This window comes from Eumetopias jubatus, unplaced genomic scaffold (assembly GCF_037043125.1).
Source record: "Eumetopias jubatus isolate StellerSeaLion01/CBP00866 unplaced genomic scaffold, mEumJub1_p1.0 scaffold_10, whole genome shotgun sequence".
Lineage (NCBI taxonomy): Eukaryota > Metazoa > Chordata > Mammalia > Carnivora > Otariidae > Eumetopias > Eumetopias jubatus.
In genome coordinates, this window is record NW_028274816.1 from 129,177,379 (window position 1) to 129,197,386 (window position 20,008).

Genomic DNA, 20,008 nt, shown 5'->3' on the forward strand with positions numbered 1-20,008 from the left:
TGCTCTCTCTTCCCCTCCAGCTTCACTGATGTTCCCCCCCCTCTTGCCTCCTCCAGGAAGGCCTCCCGGATTGCTCCAGCTGTGCCTTCTCTGGGAGGAAGGGTAGATTACAGAACCATTAGGGAAGAGAGGGAGAAACAAGATGGAGAAGATCAACAGCAATCATCCCATCCCCACTCTCACACTGCCCAGGATTCTGGGGCCAGGAGACACCCACCACAGAGGTTTATAGTGCAAGGTCAGCTGGGAACAGGTAAACACAGCACCTGCCCTAGCCCTGCCCTTTCTGTGTTGACTCTGCCCACTGAGGCAAAGGAATGGGGGACTATAGACACGTCCAGCTAGTGGCATGGGTCTTCCAAGGGCAGCCTGAGGCCCCGCCCCTCATCCCCTGCCCTTCTCCAGCCCTCCTGAGAGACCCACATCAATGTTGGTGTTGTAGACAATGATTTCCAGCACCGAGTTGTCTGTCGTAGTGTCCACATTGGTGAGGTCATAGAGTGATGACGACACAGGCCCGTATGCCCAGTCAGTGAACTTCCGGGACAGGCTCCGGAGGGGCTTCTCCTTGATCTCACGACTGAGTATATACTTCAAGATCTGGGGACAGAAAGAGGAACAGCCGTAGAACTGGGCTGGGAAGATGCTTCCACCTGGACGGATTGAGTCCCACCTCTGGCCCTGACACCATGACGCCCGGGCTGGGCTTCATCTGCGGAATGGGTGTGAACCTCGGGGCTCTGCCCAATTCACCAGAGACTGAGAATACAAGGGACAAAGGGTGTGGGGGCCCTTGGCGGGACGCAGAAAGCTAATCAGCTCATAAAACCTCGTACCAGTTGGGGACCCCATTCAGTGAAGCATCCGGGAACTGCCAATTTTGAGAAATAATTTGTTTGACCTGGATGGAGAAGAAACTAGAAGTTTTCCCAGCTTCCCTGTCCCACCCTCAGTCAAGACCATTCCAGTTGAGGCTCACTGTGGGCCAGACGGGGTGATACAAGATGCCAGCCTAGCAGAGAGGCCTGAGAAACCCACTCTCCAGGTGATCCTCAAACTCTGACGCACAGTAGAGTCACTGAGGAACATTCGACAATCCCACACCACCGACGAATTCTGTCCAGACCTCTGCAGGTGGGACCCAGACAACTGTATTTTGTAAAGCTCCGTGGGTGGTTCCAAAGTGCAGGCAAGGTGGAGAGCAACTGCTCTCCAGCTCATCGCTTTCCAAAACTGGGGCCAGGGCTTCCTGGGGCACCAACCCAAGGCCCAGGAAGAGGGTCCCGTTGGGGAGAACAATGTCAGAGCCCTGATCTCACACAACCCAGTGGGGTTCCCATCTCATCTCATATGGGAGCCTTGTCCTCACAGTCCAGGCAGAGAAACTCCAGACACAGGACCAGTCTCCCCATCCTGAGCCCCAGCCTCAAAGAGCCCCAAGGAACAGGCTCTGTGTTGTAAGCATCTCTGCACCCTCCACTCCCAGCACAGTGGTCAACCTGGGCAGCATCTAGAAAGGTTTTCCAAAGAACACTGAATGAAGAAGAGAAAGGGCCAGGAATGGGGGAGTCCCCTCCCCAGGACTGGCCATGGGGGAGCATATCATCCTCTAGAAAATCAAAGGGTCATGGGGCCATGGTCCACGCAGGCAGAACACATGCCCCAGCGGCTTACAGGAAGCTCCACTTGCAACCCTCCTAATCTGACTCTCCTCAAAGCCCCCCACAAACTGTTCCCGGGGGTGGGCAGGAGACGGTGGGGACGGTGGGGAGGCACACAATTCCTCCTCTGTCAAAGCCAATCTCCAACCCTTCCTTCCCCCACAAGAGAATGAAAAGGTCCTTTGTGGGCCCCAGCCCTGACCCTGGGACTGGACCCAAGGCCCTTGAGGCACCCGCCTCCCCCGTCAGCTGTCCTGAGGCTGGCACAGCTGTGACTGCACCCAGCCAGTCCTCCACAGCCTCCCAGGAGCCTCAGTCCCCTCCCAGGGCTTGGACACATGGAGGCTGAGGAGCAAGCTTCTCTGAGCCTTGCCCTCGGGCCCACCTGAGTCCTGACCTTGATCTTAGACCAAGCTGTGACTTCAGGCACCAAGAGAGATGGGAGCCCACCCCAGCCCGAGTCTTCACCAAGGTTAAGCCCTGAGTTCCTCAGCCACTCCACACAGCGTGCAAAGGGCCACAAGTAGCCATACTCTCTGCTGAGGACTTGGCTCAGAGTTTCAACACGACAGACAGTGGTCTCTCCAGATTCAGGCAGCCCATTGGCTCTGGATCCAGAGCAGCCATTCTGGGACTCCTGTCTTCATGAGAGGGTCAGACACAGCCTCCGCCTGGGTGCCTCACCACACGGGAACCCTCAGCCACAAAGCCTGTGAGGTACTGTGTCACCATGGCCTTCAAGGTCCCCCACTCCGACCCCAGATGGGAGCTCCAGAGCAGGGCATAGACACATGGAGTGTTAGGGACTGAAGTCCAGAGGGCGTTCCCACGTGCCGCATCTCTGCGCGGTCACTCAGAAAAAACCCACCCCAGGCCACAAATGTACTTCCAGACGGAAGGCTGACCTTCCCCTGACCAAGGTGTAATCTGTGGGGTCCCCAGAAAGGCCCAAGAGCTGGCAGAGAGCCCCCTTGCCCTCCTTCCCACCCCTGAGGCCCCACCTCGGCCTTGCCCATCTTGGCGGCCAGCTGCAGCGGTGTGAGACCGTCGTTATTGTGCATGGTCTCCAGCTCCCAGGTTCCGCTCCTCAGCAGGATCATGTCGTACATGCGCTTCACAAAGTCATTCTGCGTCTTGAAGTCCTCAGCCACCGTCACCAGTGCGTGTAGGATGTTGTTTCCCCGTGAGTCCTGAGAGGTGATATCTGTCTGCTCATTCTCCATCAGCAGCTGCACAATCTCGGGCTGGTTGGTACATGCCGCCAGGGCCAGTGGGGTCTCGCCTAGGGCAGGGGGGAGCACTGGAGCTCAGTTCTCTCATAGACCTGCCCAGTGTTCCCCAAGCCCTAGGACTGAAGCCCATGTCCCCAGCACGACTGACCCCCAAGCTTCCCTGTACTTCTCCCCATCTTCCCCCTTGGATGGGGAGAGCAGGGAGACTAAAGCTGGATCACTGCCATAACCTCCTAACTGGTCTCCCTACTACCACCCTGGCCCTCCATCACTATCCTCAGCACAGCAGTCAGACTGGTCCTAGTAACACATAAGCTTCACCTCCCCCAGAATAAAAGCTTGGGTTCCAACAACAGCCCACAAGGCCCTGCATGTTCGGATGCCATCTCCTCTCTTACCCCACTCGCTCCTCTCTGGCCATAATGGTCTTCTTCCTTTTCCTAGAACATACCAGGCATTTTTCCTACCTCAGGGCCTTTGCACAGGCTGTTCCCTCTGCTTGTAGTGCTATTTCTCAGTATCTGCATTGTGCATCCCTGCACCTCCTCCAAGTCTTTGCTCAAACATCACCTTTTCAATGAGTCACCCTAACCACACTAGTTAAAATTGAAATCCACCTCCTTCCTGACCTGGAACTCCCGACCCCCTTTCCCTGTCTTATTTTTTATTTTTTCCATGGCACTTCCATTTTCTAACATATTACATAGTGTTCTTATTTATTATGTTTATTATTGATGGTTTTCCTCCAGTCTAGAATGTAAGTTCCATGAGGTAGAGATCTTTGTTTTGTTGACTAATATATTTCAAACACCTAGAACAGTGCCTGGTGTATATAGTAAGTGATCAATAAATGTTTGTTAAGAAAAGAGAAGGCAGGTGACTCATACGTGGTCACACAACAAGCCTGGGATGGAACCAGGACTGGACAGCAGGTCTCCTACTCTTTCCCTTCCAGTCTCCCTCTTGTTCCCTCTCTTCATCCCACCAGACAGACATTTTCCAACACTGGCTCCAACAGGGTCTGACGTTGGACAGTGGACTGGACAAGACCCTGTCCTCATGGCTGCTCAGACCCATCTAGTCCTACTGATAAAAAACAAACAAACAAACAAAAACCACCCAGAAGAGAAAACAGGTCAGTCGTTGTCAGCCAAGAGCCGGGATGGGAAAGGGGTTGACAAAGTTGTGTGGGGAAAGTTTCTGGTGTGAAGGAACTATTTACACCCTGTCCTCATGGTGGTGGTCACATAACTGGATGCATTTGTGGGGCTGAACAGAACTGTCCGTGAACACGGGTGAATTTCACCGTATCTAAAATAGGCATTACAATCTTTTTTCCACCCAGAGCATCCTAACCCCGATTGCTTTGGAACTCCCTAACTCGTCAGTGAAGGAATTTGCCTCTCTTACTTCTGACTCCGAGTTTGCAGTCCTGGAAAGCACTGGGCACAGGGGCAGAGGCGGAGTTGGGCGCTCCTTACTACACCGGACAAATCATTTCCCCTCCCAGAACCTGTCTCCTGGCCTCTAAGATTGGACTTTTTCCCTGCTCCCTCTCCCAGGTCTCTGTTCCCTATCCAGGGCTGCTCCAGTGGACGCCTGCTTGCACCCGTTCCGAAGGCTCTGCCCCGTGGCCTCCCGGGTCCCGGTTCTGTCCCGCTGGGCCCCAGACGGGTCCACGGGTCCGCGCGCCGGGCGGGCAGGAACCCGCAGTGGGGGCTCCAGGCCGGCCCACCAGGGCCGACTGGGGTGGGGGTGTTCGGGGAGCCCGTGCCGGGCGTGCGCAGCACCCACCGAAGTAGAAGCCTTCGTGCAGGTACTTGGGGTTGAAGAAGAAACCCCTGGCGTGGGCGTTGACGTCGGCGCCCGCAGCGATGAGCAGGGCGGTGACGTCTCCCTGCCGCCGCTCGATGGCGATGTTCAGTGCCGTCTGCCCTGCGGACCGAGTGGGGACGGGAGGGGGGGCGCTCAGCTGCCGGGCCCTAGGAGCGGGGACGGGAGGGGGTCGCCCGGCGGCCGGGCCCTGGGGTGGGGGGGGAGGACAGGAGGGGGCCGCCCGGGCCCTGGGGGAGGACGGGAGCGGGGAGCTCGGCGGCCGAGCCCTGGGGGGGGGGAGGGCGACGGGAGGGGGGCGCTCAGCGGCCGGGCCCTGGGGTGGGGGGGGGCGGGAGCTGCGCGCTCGGCGGCCGGGCCCTGGAGGGGGGACGGGAGGGGGCCGACCGGCGGCCGGACCCTGGGGGAGGACGGGAGCGGAGCGCTTGGCGGCCGCTGGCGAGGGCGGGGGTCGGGGGGGGGACGGTCTGGGCCCGCTCGGCGCCCGGGCCCTGGGGTGGGGGGGGGAGGACAGGAGGGGTCCGCCTGGGCCCTGGGGGAGGACGGGAGCGGGGCGCTTGGCAGCCGAGCCCTGGGGCGGGGGGACGGGAGGGGGGCGCTCGGCGGCCGGGCCCTGGGGGACATCCCCTCTCTGGCCTCCGTACTCCCCACCGAGCCACAGCGGAATACTAGCTGCCGGCCGGCTCCGCTCTCCGGTGCCAGGCGCTGGAGACACGGCGGTGCACAGGATGTAGTTCTGATCCTTCTCCTGGAGAAGCTCTGAGTCTCGCTGGGATTTAAGTGCTGTGATACTGTGAGGTCAAGGGCTGTGGTACCTAGAGCAGGGGCCCTTAACACAGCCGGAGGGGGACAGGTGAGGGTTCCCAGAGTGGCCCCTAAGCTGAGACCCCTTAAGTTAATCAAGGCTGGGTGGGCTGGCTCAAGACTTCATAAACCAGGTTAAGAGGTTAGAACTTTATCCTAAGTGCTATGGGAAGTCACGAGGCATTGAAGCAGGCAAGTGACAGGACCAGCGTTTTGGGTTTTGTCCATGTGTATTTTCTGATCCCTCTGGATGCAAAATTGGAGGACGCATTAGAACGAGCCCAGACTTGGGAGGAACTGCCGCTCCACTGGAGAAAGAGATGATAAGGGCCAAAGACCCTTGGGAGAAGAGTCCTCAGAACAGCCTGTGGGGGTTGGGAGAGAATGGATGACTGGCCTAGGAGCTGGGAGAATGGTGCCACCATGAGTGAGGAACAGAACAGGGGAGAAGCATCAGGAAGGGGCTGGAGGGACATTAACCCAGTGGATGGAGCCTGTGGACTCTCCAGATGGAAGGGACTGGAAGGCTGGGGGTCTCAGAATGTCCCACCAGAAACAGCATTTTCCGAAGAGCTGCCACCATGCCATACACAAAAATAAAGTCCTGGTGGATTAAAGAAGTAGGCATTTAAAAAAAAAAAAAAAACCTAAAAATTCATTTATAACTAAACTTTTGGTAGGGAAGAACTTCTTAAGCAAAATTCAAAAACACAGAAAGAACCACAAAGAAAAAAATCAATATGTTGGCTTACAAAAAAATAAATAAATAAAGCTTTCTGTATTTCAAAAGACATCGTAAAGAAAGTTAAAAGGCAAGTGATAGGCTGGGGGAAATATTTGAGACATAAATAAAGAGACAGTAGGTTTTCTAAGGTTCCTAGTATTTTAAGACCCCTTACAAATCAATAGACAAACAACTTAAAAGAAAACTAAAAAAATATTAACAAGCACCTCACAGAGAAGAAAATACACATGGCCAATAAAGAAAGTGAAACAGGTTTGGAATCACTGATAATCGAGAAAATGGAAGTTAGAATCTAACAAATTAACACTTTTCTACTTTTCACTGACTAGACTGTCAAAAACCAAAAACCAAAAAAAAAAAAACAAAGCAAAAAACAACAGCAACAACAAAAAAGGATAATTTCCAGTATTAGCGAAGGGTGAGGGAATGAGTACTTTGTATTTTGGGGAGAATAAATTAGTACCTTTTGGAGGCAAATCTGACAATCATCATTATAAATTTTAATGTGCAAGCCCTTGAACCCAGAAAATCCAACTCAAAGTATTTTCCTGAAACATGTGTGCACTGAGCACAGGCTCATAGGCAAGAATGTGTACTGTGAAATTGTCATAGTGAAAAACTGGAAAACATCCAGATATAAATTAGCCACAGGATAGCCATACTCAGACTAAGCAGGTAAAAAGGAGGCAGACTTGCATATTCTAAGATAAGAAGGTGTCTAAGGCATATAGTTTAAAAAAAAAAAAAGTAAGTTGTAGAACAATGCAAATAGTATAATACTATTCAATGCTAAATAGACATGTGAATAAATAAACCTATGTCTATGTGCACATTACATATCTGTAAAAAGCCTAGGAAAGTCCTCAAGGTCTACACAACATAATCATTTCTAGAGAGGAGAGTGGAAAACAGGCAAAGGGTTTTCTTTAAAACTTAATTAAAATCTTTGAATTTTTTTAAGTTCTAAAGGTATTTATTTTTAAATTTTTAAAAAAGATTTTATTTACTTATTTAGAGTGTGTGCAGCGGGAGGGGCAGAGTCCGAGAATCTCCAGCAGACTCCCTGCTGAGCTCAGAGCCCAGCGTGGGACTTGATCTCATGACCCTGAAGTCAAGACCCGAGGAGGAGTCAGTTGCTTAACCGACTGAGCCACCTAGGAGCTCCTCAGTAGGTTTTTTAAAATCTGGAAATGTAGGTCCTTCAGGTCTGGAAAATATTTTTGTAATTACTCCTTTGACCATGGACTCCCTTCCATTTTCTCTATCCTGTATTTCTTCTGTTGGGCCTCCTAGGTGGATCTTTTACTTTCCCTATTTTTTCTCTCTCCTCTTTTCCATACCTTTATTTTTTTTTCTACTTTCTCAAAGATTTCCTTGACCCTACCTTTCAAACCCTGCTATTGGCTACTTTATTTCTGCTACCATATTTTCTTTCTTTTTATTTAAATGTTTTACAATGAAACTCTATTCATGTTATTTATGCAATTAAAAATAGTTATGTTGAATCTCAATGATGGGTATAAAATCATTTGTTATATTAATCTCAAATGTATGTTTAAAATTTTTAATAATAAATTTTTAACTGAACAAATTGCTTTAAAAAAGGCGAATTTCTAAAGGTCTTTAATAAAATGCTAAAAATGATAATATTTTAAAAGTTGTTTTTGGATCCTCTTAGCAGCATAGGAAGGAAATACTAATTAGCTTCTGCCAGATGGAGGAACTGAGACTCAGAAAGGCAAAGTAACATGCCCAAAGTGAGGAAAAATGCTCGCCTGGTGGTGCTGTAGTCCCTTAACCCCCCAGCGGCAGGGAGCACCCATCCAGGACACTGAAGGGAAGGTACCAGCAGATACCATCAGAGGGAAGAATGGGAGGTTGGTTTCTGGGAAGACAGAAATAAATGGCTTCTCCCACAATGCAGAGAGAGAGTGAGTGCTCACAGCCCCCAACGAGCCCACCAGCAAAAGACAAAGTCATGAAAAAAGGAAGTGATAAGGGGAGGCTAAGAAAGAAGAAAAGTAAGGAGTTGCAGTCGGGACAGCAAAGCCTTAATAGTAACCTTCATTTATTCACTCATTCAAAAAACATTTATTAAAGACCTCTTATGTGAGACCCCAAGGGTCCCAGGGAATTCACTATGGGCAAGACAGACTCTATCCCTGGCCTCAAGGGGAACATGCTGCTAGAAAGGGGTGTAAGTCCCTGTATACTGACAAGAAGAAAGGAGGGGACAGAAGGGGACTGAAAAGGGAGAAGAATCAAGACAGGCGAGCCTGAGGCACTGGCCTAAACCTCCCTGGCTAAGGACTAGTATCAACTCCCTAGTGACAGGTTGAGAATATTATATATAGCTCATCTGGTTTCTCTCTTTGCTTTGGCTACCAGGGAGCTCAGTGTGCAGTTCAGCACTCAGTTGTAGCCATCATCCCTGGATTCCCTCTCTTCCTGTCAACAGTGTTGAGTTTTCACAATCCTTTACTTTTTCTTGTATATAATAAAAACCCTAGTGAAAGTCTGCAGTTTAAATAAATAAAAATAAAAAGGACTTTGCCCCATGAGAAAAGTTGAGGGCCCAAGCTAGACTACTCCCTGCAAAGAGCAATGTTTAGTGCCCCCTCACATATCAGTGAGATAGCATCCAGTCATTCCTGAGCCCATCATTTTTGCACCTCGTTAGAGCCCAAGAGGATGTTTACTGAGTCCAAAAACTCAGTGGGGACACATTTTACTGATTATTCACAACAGATTTGCCGGGCGGGGAAACACTATCCCAAATGTGGTCTCCCTGCCCCTCTCCAATCCACTTGAGAAGCCACGAAATTGAGACCCAAATGGGGCAGTAAGTAATAACAATGATGGTGACACTAAGACTGCCATGTGTTGGCCTCGCCCAGCTATCTGACAGCATCTCTGGCCAGCTTCCCACTGCCCTGATAGGCCAAACTCATTCCCATCTCAGGCTCTGGCCCTTGCCCTGCTCCCAGTCTTTCTCATCATGCAGGCCTCAGTTCAAAGGTTACCTCCCTGCTGATACACTCTAAAGCTGCCTATCCCCAGTCACTTTGGATCACATTACCTTCTCCTATTTTCTTTTCCTAGCATTTTCCATCTAAAATTACTTTATTTAAAGCAGTGGCCTATATCTGTCTTGTTCACCACTACACCCCAGTGCCGAAAACAATGCCTGGCATGTGGCAGTTAGCTCAAAACTCTCTGCAGAACATGGTGAAACCCCTCTGGAAAACAGTATGGAGGTTCCTCAAAAAGTTGAAAATAGAGCTACCATACAATCCAGCAATTGCAGTACTGGGTATTTACCCCAAAGATATAAACGTAGGGATCCGAAGGGGTACGTGCACCCTGATGTTTATAGCAGCAATGTCCACAATAGCCAAACTGTGGAAAGAGCCAAGATGTCCATCGACAGATGAATAAAGAAGATGTGGTATATATACACAATGGAATATTATGCAGCCATCTAAAGGAAGGAGATCTTGCCATTTGCAATGACGTGAACTGGAGGGTGTTATGCTGAGTGACGTAAGTCAATCAGAGAAAGACACGTATCATATGACCTCACTGATATGAGGAATTCTTAATCTCAGGAAACAAACTGAGGGTTGCGGGAGTGAGGGTGGGGTGGGAGGGATGGGGTGGCTGGGTGATGGACATTGGGGAGGGTATGTGCTATGGTGAGTGCTGTGAATTGTGCAAGACTGTGGAATCACAGATCTGTACCTCTGAAACAAATAATGCAATATATGTTAAGAAGAAAAAAAGAAGAAGAAGACAGCAGGAGGGGAAGAATGAAGGGGAGCAAATCGGAGGGGGAGACAAACCATGAGAGACAATGGACTCTGAAAAACACACTGAGGGTTCTAGAGGGGAGGGGGGTGGGGGAATGGGTTAGCCTGGTGATGGGTATTAAAGAGGGCACGTTCTGCATGGAGCACTGGGTGTTATACGCAAACAATGAATCATGGAACACTACATCAAAAACCAATGATGTAATGTATGGTGATTAACATAAGAATACAAAAAATTTAAAGGGAAAAAAAATAACTCTCTGCAAAACAAAGGACAGAAGTGAGGAGTGCCTGCTATGTGGTATGAAAGCAGGCTCAGTGCTTCGGGCCCAAGGTGACAGCAGGGGCCCTGTGTGGCCTGGCCCCCAGCCCACCCTCAGAAATCCCTGTCTGCACAGCACCTTCCACAGGCAGCATACCTTTGTAGGCCTCCTCTGTGTACGCAGCATTGATGAACCTGTCCAGGATGTCATTGTCCTCAGCAAAAGCCAGCAGGATCCGCACAATCTCCTTGGTGTTGGGGTTGATGTTTAACAAGGCCTTCATCAGACAGGTCTTCCCCGTGTCAGAGGCCGTCAGCTTGTGCATGAGGAAGTCTGCGGGCAGGGTCACACAGGATGAGCCGCAGGAGGGCCCCCGGCTGCCCCTGGCCCTTCCAGCCCTGAGGAGGGGAGGCCAGGGTGAGGGGGCGGCAGCCTCAGACCTCCAGACCCTGCTCCGGCCTCCCCCACTGGCCTCCTGGAGCCTCTGCTACCTACTCTCCTCCTCCCTCTCCAACTGCTCTTCCCCTGAGGCCCCTGAGAGCCTCATCTGAGGCCTTTTGCTCTTTGCCCTCTGCACCTGCTACCTTGGAGGGGGCAGTCTCACCCACTGCATGCCTTCCTGCTGTCCACCTCAGTGCTGATGCCCTGAAGCCTTCAGCCTGCCTCCTCCTAGTAGCGTACATCCCCCCCCTCTAACAAGCTACTCCCCAGGCCCCGAGACAGCGTGGGCCCCACCATCCAGCTGGTGGCCAATGGCGCTACCCTGGACTCCTCTCTTTCTCTCACTTCCCTTGTCCTCGATTCCAGCCAGTTCCACTGTCGAGGTCACCTTCCCGCAGCTCTTCTGCTGTGCTCCCAACGCTGCCTGAATAGCGCCCTTCTCCAGTTTTACACCTGCCCTCCATGCAGTGGTCAGACCTGACCTTCACCTGCCTAAGCCCTTGCATGGCTCCCCGTTGCCCTCGGAGTCAGCTTCAAAGTCCCCAGCCCAGCATTCTGGGCTCCTCACACGCCCCCCCCCCAGGGGTGGTTGTGGGGAAAGGTTGACAGCAGGAGCCACATGGGGCCCCCACCCCTGCGCTCTCTCTGCCGAAGCAGGCCACTGACCAGCCACGTCCAGGCCGCGTCGCCGCCTGCAAAGCTCCTGCAGCTCCCGCAGCAGCTCCAGCAGCTCCTCCACGCAGCCCTCCGACACGGCTGCAAAGATGCGCTTCTTCAGCCGCTTCTTTTTCCGCCTCTGCTCTTCCTTGGCCAGGTTTGCACTGAGGCCGCAAAGTATTGCCAGTTCACCGGGCGGGTACCACCAACCTGCTCTCCCCTCCCCAGCCAGAGCCGCTGCGCCTGCGCAGAGCCGCTCCAGCCTAGCCCCCCCCCCCGCCCCCCCGCGCCGTCCGGACGCCCCAGGCGCTGTCCATCAGCGCTCCAGGCCCCTGGCACCCCGCACTCCTGTCGCCGCGTGCAGGCTTCCCTCCCAATCCAAATGCAATCACATTTTTTCAAAATACGTACTTGGATACACAGAGTAAAGATGACTAGGAAGGACAATTAATAGCGATTGCCTTAAAATGTATGAGATTAGGGGAAGGAAAATCCCACTTTAATCTTTTGGGATGTTTGAATTTTTAAACTCTATCTCTTCCTGCCCCCACACTCCAAAGAGACAAGCATGGTAATACGAAATTTTTTGTTTGTATGTGTTCTTGCAAAATGCACATGATGTTTCATGGTTTATAAGCATGTATTTTTAATTTACTTACATGGGATTGTGTTACAGTTCTCCTTCTCCTGCATACTGTTCCTTGAAAGATTTATAATGAGTGGCTAATACTTATAGTTTATAAAATGTAATACTCCCCTCCCCAAAGAAGAAATTCCTACATGCCACAGCCAGGGGTCCAGACGTTTGTCCCAACCCCCAAGGAACGGAGGCTTCTTTCTCTTTCCTGGGGAGTAATGCCCGTGCCTGTCGCCCACCTGGTGGACGCAGTGAGGGGAAGGGAAGGGCCAGGCTGACCTGGGACTGTTCGGATTGGAGGGGGTCTCCGTCACATCGTCCTGAGGAGACTGTGGTGAGTCCATATCATCACAGTTGCCAGAGAGGCTGGAAAGGAAGAGAGAGAAAAACAAGTTTAAAAGAGAGAGACAACCACGCCTGGCCATTTGGCCCCGGGTGAGTCGCCACCCGCCCTGGAGCGGAGGCCTGGGCTGGCGCGGGGGCTGGTCAGGGGAGCCAGTACTCACCACTGCCGGATGTTGGAGTCCATAGGCTTGGAGAAGACAGGGGGAGAGGTCTTGGAGACAGTGGGGTTGGGATCGAACCCTTCTATCTCCAGGAAGAAGTGTGCACTGTGGGGACACCCAAGCAAGGCCATTAGAGCTGGGGCGGGGACCGTCCACCCACGTGCCCTGCACCCTGCTGCTGAGGGTGCCCAGCCACACAGCACACTCGCTCTCGGCCAGCTCCATGCTGGGCTCTGTCCCTCATGGCCTCGCTCAGCTCCCACAGCAGCCCTCTGGGATGGGTACTGCCCCATCGCTGCGTGCAGGTGGGCATGTGGAGGCTCTGAGGTCAAGCTACTCACCCGAGCTCACATGGCAAGTAGGTGGCAGAGCCTGGACTCAAAGCTGGGTTTGGGTGACTCTTGTCATTAAAAATACTGAGAGATGAACCCAGGGGTCTCTGCTGGGGTGGCCTAGCATCTGAGGGGGACTTTCCTGTCTGCAGCTGCCTCCAGGTGTGGAGGACTCACCAGAGATGGGGGACATGGCAACAACGAGAGCTACAATTCCCCATCATGCCCTGCAACTGTCCCTCTGGCCTCGGGTCTGAAGAAGAGCCCTTCCAGGAGGAAGTCCCTACATGCTGACATCTACAAGGGCCTTTACTGGCTGCCAGGACACATTCAACCCCCTCTGATCATCTCTTGTACTGTTGTGTCAGCACAGAAAATAGTCAGACCTAGAGCCGGGAGGAGATGTAAAAGTTCAGGAGACAGGGCTAAGAGTCCTCATCAAGAAGGAAAACTCAGGAAACCACTTTGGACAGTGGGTGTGAGGAGCAGTAGAGGGGCACGTGAAGGGCACACTTTCTCCCAGGGCTGGAAGAGAGACATGGGCCCAGGGCCTGTGACCTGACTAAGCCCCAGGGGAGGGGACAGACCCACTGCCTGATCAGAGATGAGACACACACCCAAGATACGACTCCCCAGCCAGACACAGCCCTGGCCTCACCGTCAGAAACACCCACACACACAGACATGCATGCTCTCAGAACCCACGGTCACACACTCAGGGACAAGCCCTCCCATGACGGCCTGGATGATGAGCAGCAGGAGGAGGCTCTGTTGCAGCGATACCCCCACCCCGTGCTGCTGCAGCATACCTTCTCGCTCTGTGACCTGGCCGGGGATAGTGGTCTCCTGACCAGCTGGTCTCTCTTGTAAGTGCCTTTGCTGTCTGTCTCCTTCCCACGCCCAGAAGGATCGACACACCCCCTCCCTTTCTCACAAGACCACAGAAGAGCTCCCAAAGCACAGTCCCAGCCACATCAAGTTCAGAAGCCTAGCAGGGACTACTGGGTATTTACCACAAAGATACAAATGTAGGAACCCGAAGGGGTACGTGTACCCCAATGTTTATAGCAGCAATGTCCACCATAGCCAAACTGTGGAAAGAACCAAGATGCCCATCGACAGATGAATGGATAAAGAAGATGTGGTATATATACACAATGGAATATTATGCAGCCATCAAAAGGAATGAGATCTTGCCATTTGCAATAACGTGGATGGAACTGGAGGGTGTTATGCTGAGTGAAATAAGTCAATCAGAGAAAGACATGTATCACATGACCTCACTGATATGAGGAATTCTTAATCTCAGGAAAGAAACTGAGTGTTACTGGAGTGGTTGGGGGTGGGAGGGATGGGGTGGCTGGGTGATGGACATTGGGGAGGGTATGTGCTACGGTGAGCGCTGTGAATTGTGCAAGACTGTTGAATCACAGTTCTGTACTTCTGAAACAAATAACGCAACATATTTTAAGAAAAAAGAAAAAGAAGAAGATAACAGGAGAGGAAGAAAAGGGGAGTATGTCAGAGGGGGAGACGAACCATGAGAGACGATGGACTCTGAAAAACAAACTGAGGGTTCTAGAGGGGAGGGGGGTAGGGGGATGGGTTAGCCTGGTGATGGGTATTGAGGAGGGCACGTTCTGCATGGAGCACTGGGTGTTATGAACAAACAATGAATCATGGAACACTGCACCAAAAACTAATGATGTAATATATGGTGATTAACATAACAATAAAAAAGAAAAAAAAAAAAAAGAAGCCTAGCAGGGGAGGGATTGTGGCCCCATTCCATAATGAGGGAACCAAGGCCAAGATGGAGCAACACTCATCCATGGTCACCCCCCAAGGATAGAAGCCAAGTTGGCCAGAGAACTTGACTCTTGATTCCAGGCGCCCAGTTTACACCACTACCCACGCTGCTCTCCCCTCAACCCCCTAGGTCTTCTTCCAGCCAAACCAGCTCTGGGGATTAGCTGCAGGTGCAGACTGCCCAACATAGCCACTTCCCGGGATGGGCAGGCATGAGGGAATCCTGGGTCTTGCCTGTCCTCTCCCTCTCCTCTCCTCTAGGCACAGACAAGCCTGGAAGGCTCAGAACAAATCCAGAACTGGGGCATAAGTGGGGTGGGTGACAGGACATTGGCCCTCACCCTCCTATCTTCTGCCCATCAAGAGGAACCTTCTGACCTGACCTAAAATCAAATCCTTCTTCCAAAACAGAAGTACACCCCTGAGTGGGAGCCTAAAACCTGGGTTCTAGTCTGGCTCTGCCTCTGCCTCCTGGGTGACCTGAGGATGGAGAGTGCTTGAGCCAGATGATCCTGGACTCTGGAGCCAGGACAGCTCTAAAATCATCCCCAAATGGACTGTGCAGCTGAAGTGGGCATCAGAGGTCATCCAGTCTGATCACCACTCCCAGCATTCTTGGAGTGCCCCAGAAATGCCACCCTAAAGTGTCCCTACTTGTCTAGGCTCCTTGGTAGTGTGCATCTACTCAACAAATACTTATTGAGCACCTACCATATGCCAGGCACTGTTCTAGGAGATGAGGATTAAATGGTGCACAAATGGTAAAAAATCCATTTGAAGAGCTATTGTCCCAGTGAATTGGTCAGAATTGGCCCCAAGGATTGGACCAGGTCATAGCACAATGAGGCCATTGCTTTCCCTGCTCCAGACAACACACTGACCTTCAACTGTAAGATCCTCAATGGGAGGAACTACACCTGAATTGTCCTTAATTCTCCAGAACCTAGTGCTTCTTCTGACACTCAGAAGACTTAACAGAGGAGCAGAACATAGATAGGTAATGTGTGAAAGGAAGGAAAAACGGCTGGTCAGATAGATGGACAGATGAGTTGGATGGATGAATAAGATGGATAGATGGATGCATGGATACATGGAAGGATGGATGCATGGATGCATGGAAGGATGGATGCATGGATGCATGGATGGCTGAGCAATGAGTAGTTGGATGGGCAGATTGGTGGACAGATGTAGAGGCTGGTGGAATGAGCCAATAAGCAGACAGACCAACACAAACCTCAGGTGACTCCCATTGGGCTCTCTGTTGCCCAAAGCTCTCATCTTTTTCTCAGTCTTGCCCAAGAAGTTGAGGAAGGGTCCTTTGCCTCTCCTCTAACTCCTCTCCTTCTCAGGGTTTCCTCCCAGAGGCCAAAGGAGCCTCAAGAATGGACTAGGAAACCAGATCATGACAGCATCTATCTATTCCAGGCCTGGAAGCCAAAGGACCCGAGGGAGTGGAGGAAATATATCCTCATCTCACCATGAAGTGTCCTTCTTTGTGTGGAGGGACTGTGCTGAGCCACCAGGACACTTACTCATCAACTCGCCGACTCTGTCTCTCATTGTCTCACCTGCTCCTGCACTGACCCACCTACTTACTCAACAACCACAAATGTGCTCTGTGTAGGAAATGTCAGAAGCAGGGAAGGAAGAGATGACCCTTCCAGGGACCCTATTCTCAGAGATCTGTGGCTTAAGAAAATCCCCAGAAGCAGAGAGGGCAGCATGAGAAAAGCTTCTATGGCAGAAGGCAAGGACTATGTCAGAGGAAGAAAGTCTTCAGTGGCTGGGAAGGAGAGTGGTGAAAGCCAGACTGGAAAGATCCCGGACTGTGAGCAAGGATTCCTGGGACAGGGAGCTGCAGACCATGACAGCCCATCCCACACATGCCTTATTTACCACTGCACATGCCACATCTTCCCTGCCACCATGACAGATAGTGATGTCTTGGCCATGTGACATCCTGGCTTCTAACCTACAGCATATGCTGTTTGTTTATTCCTACCTTTGATCCAGACCAAAGGGCACCTCACGGGTGTCGTTAACTCAGGGGAGCACGTAGCTCTGCACCATCTCTCCTTCATTTCTGTCCCTTTGAAGACGATGAACTATCCCTGAGCAACCCCAGGGCTGGGAAGGAGGCTGTGTGACCAACTACTTTGTCCCAAGAAATGCCCAAGTGCTCTGATCTCCAAAAGGCCAGCCCCTCCACAGGTTTCATCAGCCCATGTCTCCACCCCAGGGCATCGCCTTGCCCAGGGTCCAGTAAAGAGGCCACAGTGGTAGCTGCTCATGAGAAATAGCATGATGGGGGCGCCTGGGTGGCTCAGCCGTTAAGTGCCTGCCTTTGGCTCAGGTCATGATCCCAGGGTCCTGCGATCGAGCCCCGCATCAGGCTCCCGGCTCCGCGGGAAGCCTGCTTCTCCCTCCCCCACTCCCCTTGCTTGTGTTCCCTCTCTCGCTGTGTCTCTGTCTGTCAAATAAATAAAACATCTTTAAAAAGAAAAAAAGAAGAAAGAAATAGCATGATGGTTCAGGAAAAGCTACAGGTCCAAAAATCTCTCCTCACCTAGACTTCTTGGTAGCTTCAATCCCACCATTAGTACAGATTTTCTTACTGGTCAGATTGGCTTTCTTTATTTACATTGAATTTTTTCTTTTCTTTTCTTTTTCTATCTAGGCTGAGTCCTATACTCCGTTTTGAGGGAGATGCCCAAATCTTCAGGGAGAAGTAGGCACTTGAGGGCCCTCAAAGAGCCGTTGGGAAGAAGGTGCTACTGCTTCATGAAACAAAGGTCACACCTCACACCCAGGGTGTTGGCTGTGTGAGGCCATAGGTAGAGCTGAGTCTAAGGCTAAGTTCATGAAAGGGATAGGCTCAGAAAAGGCAGCTTGACTGTGGGAAGATCCTGGGATTTTCCTGAAGCCATGTCCACAATCCTTCCCTGAGGTCCAAACCTCCCCTAGGACTGTGAGAGGGCAGAGGAAGAGAAAGAGGCAAGAGTGTGGTGTTTGATGGCTTAGCTCAGGAATATCTGCCCTTACTTAGATAATTAAGCCCCGCCCCCAAGGCCCAGGCTGCCCCCATGGCCCCACTGATACCTGTCTGAACTCCATGTCCGCCCAGTTTTCTCTCCTGCACTCCAGGATGGAGCCTCCATCGGGCACTTCTCAGACAACATCACACCTGAACTTGGCTTGTCTCTCCTCATCTTGCTCCTTCTCCTCTGATGTGCTCACGTCAGAGATGGCCCTATCATCCATTCAGGTCCTCCCACCAAACGAAGGGGATGTCTCTCGGTTCTCCTTCTCCCTGCCTTCTCATAGTTGACCCTACAGACCCCATCATCCTGATAAATTTCTGACCTGATCCCTTCTTCTCCATTCCTGATCACCCAGGTTCAGAACTCACCACCTGTCACTCAAGCTTCCCAAGAGCCTCCTGTCATCTCCCTGCTCCCAGCCTCCCCTCCAATCCATCGTCCACATAGATCACCCAGAGTATGCTTTCCAAAATGCAAATCTCACCATGCCCTCCTTGTCACACAAAATCCCTCTGTGGCTCCCCACTGCCCTCAGGTTTGTCCCAACTCCTTAACCAACCCCCAAGATCCAGCCCCAATGGGACTCATATTCTCCAAGATTCCTCCCCCCACCCAGCCCTTCAGTTACACAGATCCTCCCTGGTCCCTGCCCCAAGCCTCTGTCTGGGGATGCCCTTTCCCTGCCTCCCCACCTGCCATCACCCATTCGAAACCACCTCATCCAGGAAGTGCCCTGAGACAGCCCGCAGAGCCTGCAGGGTCAGAATGACCCACCCCTTCTCAGACCCCTTCCCACCTTGTTGTTGGGACACTTCTCACATTCTTCTTGGTACCCTTCTTACCAGACTATGAGCAGGGATGGGCATTCTTTCTCTCTGTGTCTCCATCTCCCCGGCCTGGGCCCCGGTACACAGAAAACCTCAGCAATTATTACTCACAACAACAGACAGAAGGGAAAACACGGATCTCACCTCTGGCCCAAGCCAGGGACTGGGATGGGGCCAGAGGAGGCGGGGCAAATGAGCTGAACTACACCCAGGGCCCACCTGGGTCCAGTGAAGACACAACCTGTGGTGAAGAGGGGCATTTGGGCTTAAGGGCACCAAATCTGCTGGGGGGCTGGGGGACTGCCATGGAAGCAGCTCAGGGACCAGGGATGACCCTAGAGAAATACTCTCCCTGCTTTGTTTCCTCCACACCCCCAGCTGGGAAGTAGTCATAACCATCCCAGCCCTGCTCAGTTCCCAGGGGCCCTTTGGAGTGACAGTAACAATGACAATGATGAAGATGAAGCTCCAAGTAGCAAAACCACTATCCACACTAGCATGTACAGGACGGCGGCAGCGTGCCGCACAGTGCATTGTGCCGACGATCCCAACAAACTATCACCCTGTGAGCCGGTGCCTTTGCCGGTGTCCCCATTACACAGGTGGTGTTAAAGGTGTAAAGAGTCCCCATTACACAGGTGGTGTTAAAGAATAGCCTGGCTGGGCGCACAGTGAACAGGAAAGCCATTGGTGTACGTGAAAAAAGTATTCACTTGGAGATTCAGGCTACCTGAAATTTCCACGCACCTTTTGGCTCCTGTCTAAAGGATGGCTCCGGCAATCCCTTGCCTCAGCCAGAAGCCTTCCTGAATATCACTGCCTCTCTGCCTCCGACCCCTCCAAGGAGGCCTCCCTGATTATTACCATTATACTGACTTTCCCAGCTCAGCCCCCTGAGTATGTAGTCCTATTTCCCCCCTCCCCTCACTTATACCTAGTTGGGCACCAGGTCACCCCAGATGAGACTGAGAGTCTCGTATCCACCTGGGCAAGGGTTCCCTGAGGATGGGCACCAAAATCCCTGCTGTGCCCTCACAACACAGTGCCCAAGCCTGCCCGTCCTACCTCTTCTTGGTGGGGGTGATTTCTGCTGACCTCTTCTCTTGCGGGACAGCCGGGTTCCCACTGGGGATGGCAGCTCTTCTGCCCATGAGGGGCACCATCTCCTTGGGGTGGGCGTTCATGGCTGGAGCACAATCATAGCACAGATGCTTAGGTTGAGTGGGCATGGAGGAGCTTCGGGGGTTTCAGACGTCCATGTGGCACCAGGTGGTCCCTGCTCATACCCCCGGGGTGAGGAGCTCACTCTCTACCTTCCCTGGCTGCCAACTCTTCCCAGGAAGAGAGAAACTGTCCCCGCAATTTCTCCTGCTCCAGCACCTCTGTCTCTGTGCATCTTAGGAGAGCCCAA

The 20,008-nt window shown here is 52.1% G+C and overlaps 1 protein-coding gene across 2 annotated transcripts in view; it reads right to left on the reverse strand.

Annotated features, from left to right (window-relative positions):
• The window catches only part of TRPV3 (transient receptor potential cation channel subfamily V member 3), a 31,102-nt gene extending 11,321 nt beyond the window's left edge, over window positions 1–19,781 (reverse strand). For both annotated transcript variants that reach the window (XM_088027346.1, XM_028095453.2), the window contains exons 1-8: window positions 19,663–19,781; window positions 12,589–12,693; window positions 12,362–12,448; window positions 11,455–11,609; window positions 10,504–10,680; window positions 4,688–4,828; window positions 2,663–2,943; window positions 424–600 (exon numbers count right to left, since the gene is read on the reverse strand). In XM_088027346.1, the coding sequence (XP_087883472.1) occupies window positions 424–600; window positions 2,663–2,943; window positions 4,688–4,828; window positions 10,504–10,680; window positions 11,455–11,609; window positions 12,362–12,448; window positions 12,589–12,693; window positions 19,663–19,781 (1,242 nt within the window). The remainder of the gene's footprint in view (window positions 1–423; window positions 601–2,662; window positions 2,944–4,687; window positions 4,829–10,503; window positions 10,681–11,454; window positions 11,610–12,361; window positions 12,449–12,588; window positions 12,694–19,662) is intronic.
• Window positions 19,782–20,008: the final 227 nt, after the last annotated feature.